The sequence below is a fragment of the Accipiter gentilis genome, chromosome 26 (assembly GCF_929443795.1).
Source record: "Accipiter gentilis chromosome 26, bAccGen1.1, whole genome shotgun sequence".
Taxonomy (NCBI): domain Eukaryota; kingdom Metazoa; phylum Chordata; class Aves; order Accipitriformes; family Accipitridae; genus Astur; species Astur gentilis.
In genome coordinates, this window is record NC_064905.1 from 20891789 (window position 1) to 20903967 (window position 12179).

At 43.2% G+C, this 12179-nt stretch overlaps 1 protein-coding gene across 4 annotated transcripts in view; it reads right to left on the reverse strand.

Moving 5' to 3' along the window:
• The window catches only part of ACSL6 (acyl-CoA synthetase long chain family member 6), a 60498-nt gene that overhangs the window by 8693 nt on the left and 39626 nt on the right, over nucleotides 1-12179 (reverse strand). For 2 of the 4 annotated variants that reach the window (XM_049829421.1, XM_049829423.1), the window contains exons 11-18: nucleotides 9495-9572; nucleotides 6724-6858; nucleotides 5463-5597; nucleotides 3793-3888; nucleotides 2867-2939; nucleotides 1360-1448; nucleotides 660-776; nucleotides 268-411 (exon numbers count right to left, since the gene is read on the reverse strand). In XM_049829421.1, coding sequence (XP_049685378.1) covers nucleotides 268-411; nucleotides 660-776; nucleotides 1360-1448; nucleotides 2867-2939; nucleotides 3793-3888; nucleotides 5463-5597; nucleotides 6724-6858; nucleotides 9495-9572 — 867 coding nt within the window. Of the gene's footprint in view, nucleotides 1-267; nucleotides 412-659; nucleotides 777-1359; nucleotides 1449-2866; nucleotides 2940-3792; nucleotides 3889-5462; nucleotides 5598-6723; nucleotides 6859-9359; nucleotides 9573-12179 lie in introns of all 4 variants that reach the window. The other 2 variants (XM_049829422.1, XM_049829420.1) reach the window with 2 other exon arrangements.

A 12179-nucleotide genomic window follows, 5' to 3' on the forward strand; every position in this document is an offset into this window, starting at 1 on the left:
TTTAAAGGCTTAAAAAAATTTAAATTAAAAAAAAATTAAATGCAAATTTAAAGGCTTCAGTTCTTTGGCCACAGCATCCTCCAAGCTGCTCAGGGTCCCACCAGCGGCTCAGCTCCTGTGTGGCCAGCAGCCAGCTCCAGAACAGGAGGGAGACATCAGGGCAAAAACATACCGTGATCCACTCACACTTTCCCCACGTTCATGCCCAGCTCCCTGTCTTCAGTTTACAAAGAACAAAGTAAGATTTTCTGAAAACTTAGTTTTTACCTGCAGGCTGTCTCCATGCACATAGATCTGGGCAACAGGGTCACTGCGGATATAGATATTCTCTATCTTCTCTGGTGCAATATATTCTCCCTGAGCAAGTTTAAAAATATGCTTTTTCCGATCAATAATTTTAAGAGTCCCATTCTGTTAGGAGAAAGAAATGAGAGTTCTCAGAGAAGTTATTTAACCACAGAGACTCAGTAAGCAGTCTGCTTTTAACAGAGCTCTTTAAACTGCCAGAAAATGCTTCACTGACATATCGAGCTTATTCTGCAAAATATAAACTTAATCCTTTATGAAGATAGATCTGCTTGGAAATTTAAGTTCAGTACTTGAAAATTTACATGGGATAATACAATGACATAAGAACTAAGCATCTGATGAGTACGCACAGGTAACCATTTCCCGATGTCTCCGGTGTGAAGCCAGCCCTCCTGGTCCAGCGCTTCAGTTGTCTTCTCTTCATCTTTCAGATAACCTTTGAAAACATTTGGTCCTTTCACACATATCTGCAAAACAGTCAGAGTTGCTGATAAATTGTTTTATTTTTCTGCTGTAAATACTAACAAGCTGAATAGTAATTCATAAAACTGAAATATTTTAAAGGTTGGCTTAATGACTGTGCTCCATGAAACTAAAATATATTGTGTTATAAAATACCTATGGATTTGTTTCAAACCAATGGAACTATGAAGCAGGGGTTGCAAAACTGATTTGCTTGAAGTTGATTTGCCTTCAGCTTGCAGTTAAAAAAACCAAAGTTATTTCAGTAAGTTTAATTTATGTGCAATATAGAAATCACAGCAATGTAGAAATCACAGCAATTCAGCTCTTCTTAGCTGAACTAATTAATTCCATCTTAGCTGTTAAAGTAATCAGGCATGGCATTGGCTGGAAGTACTGCCACAGCCAGCCCCTCTTTAATTAATGCTTTGCTGCTCTACTGCTGAATAAATGTTTTCCTTTCCTGATTGTAATGTGTAACACATCAGCAACCATGCACCTTACAAAGGTAAAATGCTTCTATAACTACATAACTACTTAATACAGTGTTAACTCGTGAGAATTTGATATAAAAATGTGATTTGCTACCTCTCCTTCTCCTTTGGAAGCAAAATAATTCAGCTCTTCCACATCCTTCAATCTGATTAAGTTACAGGGCAAAGGGGCTCCTACATGACCTGGAAATCAAAGTTATCAAGTCACTTGTCATCTCTCCTATAAACGATAATTAGCATTTTATTGTTAGTTGCTTGCACAGTAGTAGATAAACTGGATGTTCTTGCAGGAGCTGTGTCTGTGTGCAGAAATGATTTCCTCATTTAAGGTTTTGCACTATCAAGACTAAATACCCAAACCTCCTGTTTGGATATATATAAACCCTATTTTCAAACATGTCGATATACAGACCAGGTCTCCCCTACCTGTAAGAGACTAAACCCTTTTTTAAGCTTAACTAATTATAAAAGCACACAAAGCTCTGGACCCCCGTTGTTTTAATCACCTGAGAATGCCAATCGCAGGGACATTACACCAAACACATTTCTCCCCACCCCTACAGTTTCTCCAGAGATGAAGCGAGGACAACATCTGCTGTAGCCGACGAGTGCTGCTGGAGCACTACGGTGTGCAAAACCGTCCTATTTCCCCCAGAAACAGCCACTAGGAAAGACGGACTGGAAAGAGAGGAGTCCCAGCTCTGTGTCACAGCACTTCGTGGGTTGAGGTCTCATTTAGCAAAGGAGCCAGCTGGAAGCGCGCGGAGGATGAGGATGCGGCATTGGCGGGTGAGCGGCTCTTTGCCCAATGCTGGGCAGGGGGCTGGTGGGCAGCGAGCCCCAGGACACACCAGTACCTGCAAGGGGCTGGTTTTGGGTTGACAAAAACCAAACAGATGGCCACTTGTGCTGGGAGAAGAAAGCACGTGCTCTTCTCCAGCCACAGAAAATCTGGGTTGGAAAGAAGGAAATGTTTAACTGGCCAGACCCATTAATATCTGATGTCCAGGTTTCCTACAAGTATTCATCATATCATCAAGTATGATACCCATTTCAAAACATTTTTATAAATACTGATTATTTATATTAAGAAGAAATTAGGCTGCAGTACTTATATGTATTAGCTGAATCTTGCTTAGTGCTAATTTTTAGGTGATTTTGTCAAGATTCAAATGTTTTGAAAGCCTGAAATATATAAAGTATTGAGTAGTGGTGGATCTGTATTTGAAGCCTGAGTTTGCTCACTAAGTACATAAATGTGTTAATCTTTTCTTTGTTCCAGCATTTCATTCTAACAAACACTCTTTTAAATTCAGCTCCAGTGCTCTGAGAAGGACTCAGAGCACCTGGAGTGCAGAGATGAGGGTATCACAAATAACAGCTCAAGGGACAATTCCAAATCTCCCCAGGCAAACATGCCCAACACCTGACCCCTGTGTATTTGTTCTGGACTAGTAATACTTTCAAGAACATTACATTCACTGAAAATTATTCACACGGTGGTGAATGTTGCATAAACACCCTGTGATGTTACAGTCCAGAATTTTCAAAAGAAATGTGCATTTTTCTTCCTTCTGGAAATGGTGGAAGAAAATCATTACCTGATGTCCAGTCACCTGGGGTCGTAAAGGTGCATCCAGCTGTGCATTCTGTTTGGCCATAACCTTCGTAAACCTGACAAAGAAACGAGTATCTTTAAAAGCGCATATATGATTTCACTATCACAGAACAAAAATCTAAGTACTGCCTTCTGTTGCACAGCCCTGTGAACTAATCCTGCCAGCTGCAATGTGCAGCCGCACATTTCACGCAGGGACACTTTCCCTGGCTCTCACTGTCTAGAAAATTTAATTTACGTGACTATGAATTACCATCGCAGTGTAGAGCTGAAAATAATAAGACGACAAGTTCAGCAATTAGCTTTTGAGTCAAGAAGTATGTTACTCTCCAAGAGGAATTTATTAGTGGGGAAAAAAGGTATTTTTGTGGGACATTTTGAAAAACACCTTTTAATATTTTTCCCCACCTAATTTTAGGTTCTTGAATGAGGCCTTTCAGTTGCCCTGGACTTCCTAGTCAAAGAGAAGTAACGCAGTGGAGGACTTAAGTGGGATAAATTGCCATCTCAAGATTATCTTTCTCCATTTATATATAGAATAAACCTTGTGTAACACAGTTCTTAGCATGTCCACAAGCACATTTAATTGCACATACTCCGTTAAGTGCTGAGAGGCGGGTGGGATGAGACTATGCTTTTTTTTGGCAGCTGCCCGCAGCGAAAACAGCTTTTGCCTGCTGCTTCCTTCCCAGGACCACCAGTCGCTCCCACTCCAGCGGCTGGAGGGCGCAGAGCTCCGGGGACAGCACGGAGCTGGGTCTGCCCCAAGCCCTGCACCTGCTGTTGGATTGATCCTGGTGAAGCTGTCCCAAATGCAGTTCTGAGGTCCTAACCCAACTCCTTTCTTAAATGCAGCGTGTTTCCTAGCTGACAGTAAGCGAACAGCTCCAAAGAGCCGCGCGAGCCCACCTGACATCCAAGGGCTGCCCGGAGGAAGCCCAGGACAGTCGGAGACGCGGGGGCAGCACCCGTTACTATCATGCGAACGCATCCACCGAGACTTGCCTGTTTGATAGCAGGAGAAAACAAAAGAAAAGCATCACAAATTACTACAGATGGCAAAACCAGCAGCGTCCGTGAGTATTGCTTATCCAGAGCTTGCACAAAATGCTCTCTCTAGAGTGGATGCAGCCACGCTACGGAAACATGAACTGGCTCTGAATCTTTCCTTAGGGATAAAAATCCAGCTAAATCTTAAAAGCAATAACTGTCCCCCTCGCAGGTAGAAATAGTGCCCCAAGAAAAAAACATTCCAGGTACAGGGGCAGGAGTCCCACATCTCTCGGCGGATGGGCTGCTCAGTCTCGACTCCTGCGGCTGCCTGCGCCCGGGCAGGCTGCAGAGCTGCGGGGAGGCAGCCTTGGCCTGTGGGAAGCACATCTGGCTCTGGGGAACTGTTGGGTAAAAACCAGACTCTTCCCCCCTCCAGTTTTCTTTGCTTATTTGCACCTCATAGATTTTAATGAATTGGCTCCCAAGCCATCTAAAATAATGCTGTCCCTTTTTTAAGGCAGATGACCTTCAAATATTTCTGGAGAGTATTACGTCAATTCCTGTGCCGCACTTTACTTCCCCCCCCCCCCCCCCCCCCGCCATTTCCTTTTTCTTGTTCTAAAAGTAAAAAGAAAACCCAACACAAAAGAAAACAACTCCTGATTGAGTCTGCCAGTCTCGCCAGATCCTGAATCAATATGCAGCCTGGCTTGCCTCATGTCTGCGCTCCCGTCAGCGTCATGTGAACTCTGCTGTCTTTGCACACTGAGGACAACTAATCCGCAGACGAAAAGTACAGTCCGTTTCTTTAGTTAAAAATAAAGTGGCGTGTCTCCAGATAAGTTATCCAATTAAAAAAAATAAAGTAATCAGAGCCTCCTGGAGTAGTACAGAGCCCCAAAAACATGGTTTAAAGCCAATTTAATCTTTTTTTACTGGGATGTGTGGCACGCAGCAGGGCATTCTCATTTCTTTCCCCTCTTGTTAAACCACGGTTTACACATGCATTTTTCTCTACACCCTTATTCTCATTTTCCTAGGGAAAAAAGCAGTTTTGAATATGCCCAATTGAAACTCGACCCTAAATCCAATCGTACCTGTAGTGAATTTGCAGTAAACTTTGGAGCAACATCTCTTTGATCAGTTAGTCTTCTTTTCATGACCACCTTCCCGAATTCCATCCCCACCGGGAGGGGACAGGAGTAGGTTTGGGGCACAGGCAGAGCCCATGGCAGGTGCCCAGTCCCCGCAAGGCAGAGCACCCAAATAATGAAGGAGGTGACAGCAGTGCTGGTATCAGAGACTACGATCCTGCTTCTGGGCAGCTTCACCTGGCAGAGGGCAAGTGCCTCCCCATTGCATCACATCCCTCCTTGGTGCTGTGCAGGGGCACAGCTTGTATCCAAGAGCTGCAAAAAATAGGCACTATTCTGCAAATAGGTGATTTCTCAGTGCTGCTGAAGGAGGGATGTGGCAAAAGCCATCTTAGTCTGCCTAGTGTTTCTCCCTTCCTCCCTGGAAAACTGTCCCTAAGAGAATTGAAATTTTGGCATCTTATGCATGCTGTTTTTTCTTGAATCGCTTACCTGTATTTTATTAAAGAAAAGTTTATCCCACAAACTGTCATTTCTAATGATCCCGTTTCGAACTTCAGCCTTTTTCCGTTTTGCAGCAAATTCCAGAATCCAGCGCTTGAGGGACGTATCTGCCTGGCTGAAGATCTGCGGGAGTGCGGGGTGGCAGGCAGCATGGCACCCGAGAGAGAGAAAACATCAACAGCTATTCTTACAATTACAGCTATGCAGTTCTGCCGGTGCCAGGTAGGCTATAGTTACATTAGTAGTACAGTTAAATAAGACTACACTAAGGTTTTGTTAGTGGGGGAAAAAAAAGGAGTGCTTTGTTTAGCTCCATTCACTATTGTATGTGCTGTTCCTTTGGGGGAAAGAGAGAGAGGATGACAGTGTAGGCTTTGGCTAGATTTACATGACTGCTATTTCTATATGACTTACATGATAAGATTCAGTGAAATCCTGCAATCTGAGCAATGAGGAATGAACAACTTGAATACTAGAGCAGATATCAGCACTGGTTGATGCGGGGTGGGGGCTGCGTTTACCTAAGCTTAATCATAGACCAGCATGAACTACACCTCCACAAACAAGAAACCCCCAGTGCCCATCCATCTAATGAGGCACCAGAACCCCTGATCCAACAGTCCTGACCTTGGGGAAAAATTAAATCAGTAGCTTGTGCTTAAGCTCTTCTTTAGAGGATAAGTCTTCTGAGGAATAAATATTCCCAGCTGGTCAAACAGATTTAACATGATGACCAGACATGCCTGTCTTAAATACCTTTCAAGACCATCTCTTAGTTTTAAAGATTTCTAGATCCAAAGGCCAACCTCACATTTACACTGCCTAAATCCTCATAGTCCTTTTGTGGTTCCTGATTTTCAGCTGTCATTGCCACCAGAAAGAGAGACTGAAATTCCAAAACCGGTTGAAGGGCACAGAAAGTCCTAGTGCATCCAGGTTTGAGTGGTGTTTCTGTCATGAAAAAATCCCTCATCTCTGGAAATGTCACTAGTAACCTCAGTGAGAACAGGGTCAGAAGCTAATACAGAGGGATTTCATATTAATGTCTGCAGTCTGTGTAAATCAACGTAATACATACGTAATACAGACTGGAGCAGCTGTATCAGTTACACAGGGTAAGAATGTGTTTGCAGTAAGGCAGAAAGAGTATAATCTGCTCAGGAAATCTCCATGACTAAGGGAATTCTTTCACTTAAGTACTAAAGGGACATAAACGTCATTATTACAAAAAGAGCAAAATTAAACTCACCTTATCATACATTCTGTTTAACAGCCGCGGCACAACAGGGAAGATGGTTGGACGCAATGCTTTCATATCGTCAGATAAGAGACGAATATCGCCTTGAAAGAACCCAATTCGCCCTCCATGGCAGTATACTACAGACTGATGGGAAGAAAAAGGAACACATGTAACCTCTTTGCTTTTAATTCCCATGGCAGAGCATCCCTCCCAAACACAGAAATGCCTTTCCTGAAATTCTACTCTCAGTAAGGCAAAAAAGGGGGTTTAGAAATATGTATAAATGTAAGCATAAATTTTGCACTTAATAGAAATCTACGGATAGTTCTGGGCACTTCTCAGAACTGGCAATGCAGCATCCACCAAATTTGCTACTGTTTCTGGAAGAACAAGGAACCGAAGCTTTTAGAATGGATTTCCCTTCATCCCCTGCATACAGGGGTGGAGAAGTCCAAGTTATGGCAGGTTCTGGATCTGAACTTCTTGTCTGAAGCCCAGACCTACCATAGCAGCTCACAGCATGAGGACCTATTGTCAATAAAGAAATGCGTATTAAGAAACATTGTAAAACGTACTGAGCAGCAGCCGATTTTTAGATGTTAATACTTTAGTTTTGTTTAAATACAACAAATATAGACTACGTTAGCAATACAGTGCCTGATCCTGTATCCCAGAAATAGAAGCCCACTTCATAAAAGGTGCTTTACTTGTATGGAAACTACAGATCCAGAAGTTTTGTATTTGGAAAGAAAACAGGCCACTTTAATCAGATCAGAATAGAGCTGGATGTGCGGGATCGGGCAGGGCAGGCTGCCTGCGATGAGCCAACAGGCAGCTGAAGCAGCAGCTCTGGTAGTCAGTAACCCTACAGAGAACTAGTCACTAACTCGGTAAAACTGGCATTTTATCACTGGAGAGCATTTGGAGACCAGCATCACTACCCTGCTTTTAGGGTGCAAGCAGGAGAAGGCATCCTCAGCAAAGTGCCCACGATGCTGGGAGCTGAGTCCAGCCTTCCTGAGCCCAGACCAGTACGCTCGACTTTTCTGAGCTCTCCAAGGGGTACATTGAGAACATCAGCTCCCTTTGGTGTACCAAAAATTCCTTAAGAGACACCTAAGCCTTTTTGTGCTACTCCTAAAAATCTGTAATACTAACCAGAGTGCTCTCACTGCTCTGTCAACCAGTTAGAGACTGTCTCCATCAGTTGAAACCACAGGAATTTTATACATGTGATGTGGGTTTAACAAACATCATACTGCCAAATCTGTGTTTTACACTGCACATGACCATGAATTTAAAAAAAAAAAAAAAAAAAAAAAGGAAAATATAATCAGTGTGCTCATTGGGAATTATAAATAACTACTAGAAATTTTTAGTTTTAAAGAATATATCTGTAAAATTTTAACTGCAAGTTCCAGGAACTAATAATGTTGACTAAAACTAGGGAAGTTTACACAGTGCTTGCTGTTCAGAATGCTTTTGAAAAAGACTTTTTAGCTCTTTCAAAAAAATCTTTATATTAATGAGCTTCTTAAGCAGGGAGGATAAACCTGAACACCCTTTGGAGGGCTGCCTCTTTCAATATGGCAACATGCTATGAAATGAGGATATTTCAATTGTTTCTAATTTTTTTTTCTCCCCATCAGATGACTTCTTAATAATTATGTTCTTGTTTGCTGGCAAAACAGATTGCCTGAATAGTGGTGGCATACTGACCAACTTGCCTTACAAGTGAAGAAAGGCTGGGCTGTAATTCTCCAAACCTCTCATGGACTTTCACTTCCAATTTGCAAGATTTTTAACAGGGCAGAATATATTATTTCTGGCACAGATGTTACAAAGAAGTGGGAGGCTTATGTTCAGATGCTTGTCTGACTTAAAAAGTATGCTTTCAGCCCAAAACTCCCTGAGAAAGTACAGAGCTGCAACTGAATCCAGAGCCAGTCTTCACATATTGGATCAGTTTTTAGTTTGCAGCTTCTCAGGCCAGGAGAACTGATGCGATGCTCTCATCTGACTTGCCTAACACACTGACTGCAGCACAAGTTATCACCTGTCTTTTCAGAAAGAGATGTGAAAAGTCAGTTCTGCGAGCTGGCACGAGTTAGCACTTCTATTTGGGATTATTTCCAGGGGACGCTGGTTTCCAGTTAATGCCCACCGTACGCTGCCCTGCCAGGAGGATCACGTGTGTCACACCATGATCTTAGTTTCCTCTTTTTCAGTGTCTGCAAGTTTTTTTCCAGATCTGCTTAATTTATGCAATAAAAGGATTTTAGCTGATGTAGAAAATGGCACAAAATTATTTTTACTCCCATGATACCTGATCCTAGAGTGCTTTGAAAAGCTGCCCCCAAAATTGTGCAGGTAGCAGTTTCTGCTCGTTGATGAAGGGCTGTTTTCCAATCTCAGAGCCACCAGTGTAAGCTGGAGAGCTTGGGAAACTCTCCTGGAATTGCTCTGGACTCAAGGGCCACGTCACCGAGATGAGAGGCCGGGCCCTGGTGTTATGCACGTGGCACTTCTGGAGTACAAGCTTTTTTAGTGCTACAAGATATCGCTGGTTATTTAGTATTTTATTCATTTTATTTTTTGGTTTTGGTGTGGAAAAAAGAAGATTTCCACTGACACTAGGACCTTACCTGTACCATTCTCTCAAACATGTGTGCTAAAGGCAAATAGGAAATGTGTACATCCTCACAAGTAGGAGACCACTGACTCTGGAAGAAAACACAAGGAGCCCCACGAGGCCTCGTCAGTTCAGGCAGGTTTCTTACCTGTATAACTCTTTCAAACATGTGAGCCAGAGGCAGGAAGGAGATGAGCACATCGTCCTGTCTCGGAAAGATCACTTTCTGCAGGTGAAGGGCATGGGAGACAGAAAGGAAAGAAACACTGACAGGAAGACAACAAGAAAGTCAAAAAACAATAAAAAGAAAAATGGCACCAGAGGAGCAAAAGGGTAAAGGTTGTCAAGAGAGGAAGGGAGCAGCGTACGAAGTGAAGCGTTAAGCCACAGCGTCAATGGAGCTCAGTTAGCAGGAGGAGTAAAGAGCACGGAGATGTACACAGAGGGCAATGGAGAGGTCTCTCCGTGGCAGAAGGCGTATCGTATCCACACAGCTCACGCTGGGAACGGAGGCTCGCCCTGACAGAGAACCCAATTTTTATTCTCTGCTTTCTACCACGAGGTGCTGAGACCACGGTTTGCGCTCTCAGCTGTGTGCAGACCTGCAGGAGCCTCCTGGGAGTCCGCGGGGCTCTACAGGCACATCGCTTTTGCACATTGCACAGAGCCCGTCAGAGATTCATGGCCTTACTAGAGTCAAAGCTATAGATTTTTTCTTTTCCTTTGGTTAATCATTGATTTGAATCAGAGCATGTTGGAAAAATTAATGATTTTTTTTCAGCTGCAAAAATTAATGATTTCTGTTAGTGCTTCTCATAATTTTAAGTGATTAAAATGTGATTTTAAGGGCATTATCACTGCCCCACAGACAGATGCAGTGGGGAAAAAGAAGGCTGGACAAATTATGCAAAAAATAAAAGTGACCAAAGTCTTCAGTTTGCCAAGGTTTTAATTCTGTCTTGCAGGCCGGAATAAACAAGGCCCCAAGAGCCTTACCTGATCCATGCCAAAAGCAGCCTTTCTACCTGCATTGCCAAGGGTAAGGCTTGCCATAATATTACGGATTAGAAAAACTGAAAGCTTGATTACCCAATAACTTGCACCAAAGCCAGTGGTTAGTGGAAAATGGGTATAAAAGCTATTAGCTCACCGGATTAGCAGTTTATACCCACTTTGCATTCTCCACTGCTGTGACAGAATCGATAGCCTGTGGCCTGGGACGTGGCAGTAGATGGAAGCACAGGAGTTTCTTCCTCAGGGAATATTTTATTGAAGTTAAATCTGGGCAAGTCAGATTTGGGTATGCCCTCCCAACCATTACCTAGTGAAGTCGAACACGATTGACCACGTGGGTGTTTTCAGCATCCTGTTTCATATTATTTTATGTGTCAGTCTGAATTAAGCCATTAGGGCCTACAGATCTATTTATACATTACTTCAAATTGGCCTCATTTTCTGCAAGCACAGTAATGTAAAACCATTAGCATCACTAGCTATGCTGCTTTCTTTTTTACACTGCTTTAAGTACCTAGATAATAAATTATTTGGTTTTAAATCGGACCAAAATGATGACATTGAATAGTATTTCACAGTTGTCCAGTTAAACATAAAAATGAAAACAGCTTCTTTGCATTTAAGAACAACCTTATAATAAAGCTCTAGGTTCACTTCAAAAAATATTCCATTTATAAAAATCAATGAGCTAAGCATAACTGGCACAAGAGTATGTAAACAGCAAATCTACAGTACTTCTCAGCTTTAGGTATTTTTATTTTATTAATTTATACTACTTTCAAGTATTTTGCACTTTGCTCGATTTCATTACTGTGGTTAGACATTGCCCTAATTGTGTGGATCAGCTACAGGCGTTTACACTCTCACCAGCAATACTCTGGTGACTGAAGCTATCGAATTTACAACCACTTACACCAGACTTACGTCTCAATCTGATACCTTCGAGATTAACCAAAGAGTCCCATTGCCATCAGCGAACACTAAATCCATTTCTGTGGGCCAGTCCTGGAAGATGCTAAATTCCCCAAGCTCCCTCTAAATTAGTTCTTTTCCAAAATAAATCGCAGAATCACAGAATGGTTTGGGTTGGAAGGGACCTTAAAGACCATCTAGTTCCACCCCCCCTGCCGTGGGCAGGGACACCTTCCACCAGACCAGGTTGCCCAAAGCCCCATCCAGCCTTGAACACTTCCAGGGATGGGGCATCCACAGCCTCTCTGGGCAACCTGTCCCAGTGCCTCACCACCCTCACAGGGAAGAACTTCTTCCTTCCATCTGATCTAAATCTACCCTCTTTCAGTTTAAAGCCGTTATGCCTTGTCCCATCACTACATGCCCTTGTACAAAGTCCCTCTCCAGCTTTCCCGTAGGTCCCCTTTAGGCACTGGAAGGCTGCCATAAGGTCTCCCCGGAGCCTTCTCTTCTCACCCCAGCTCTCTCAGCCTGTCCTCATAGCAGAGGTGCTCCAGCCCCCTGATCATCTTCGTGGCCCTCCTCTCGCTCCAACAGCTCCATGGCCTTAACGCTCCTGCCCTTTGAAGACGCATCAGCTTTCATTCGTGCATCTCGCTGCCCCTGCACCCAGCGAAAGCCCTGCGCTTGCGAAGCCCGAGGGCTCGCTGCACCACGCTGCTATATCGGCATTTCGTACTGCAAATTACCCGAGTCACCACCCTGCAAATACTTGAACACGTGAGTTCAGTGGGATTTCTCCCGTCGCGTGTCCAACTTTCTTTACAACAGTGGTCTGGAAACCTCAGAAAGTTCAAGGATTAAGATAATAAGACTGCTGTATTTTCAGCACCAATGATAAGACCAG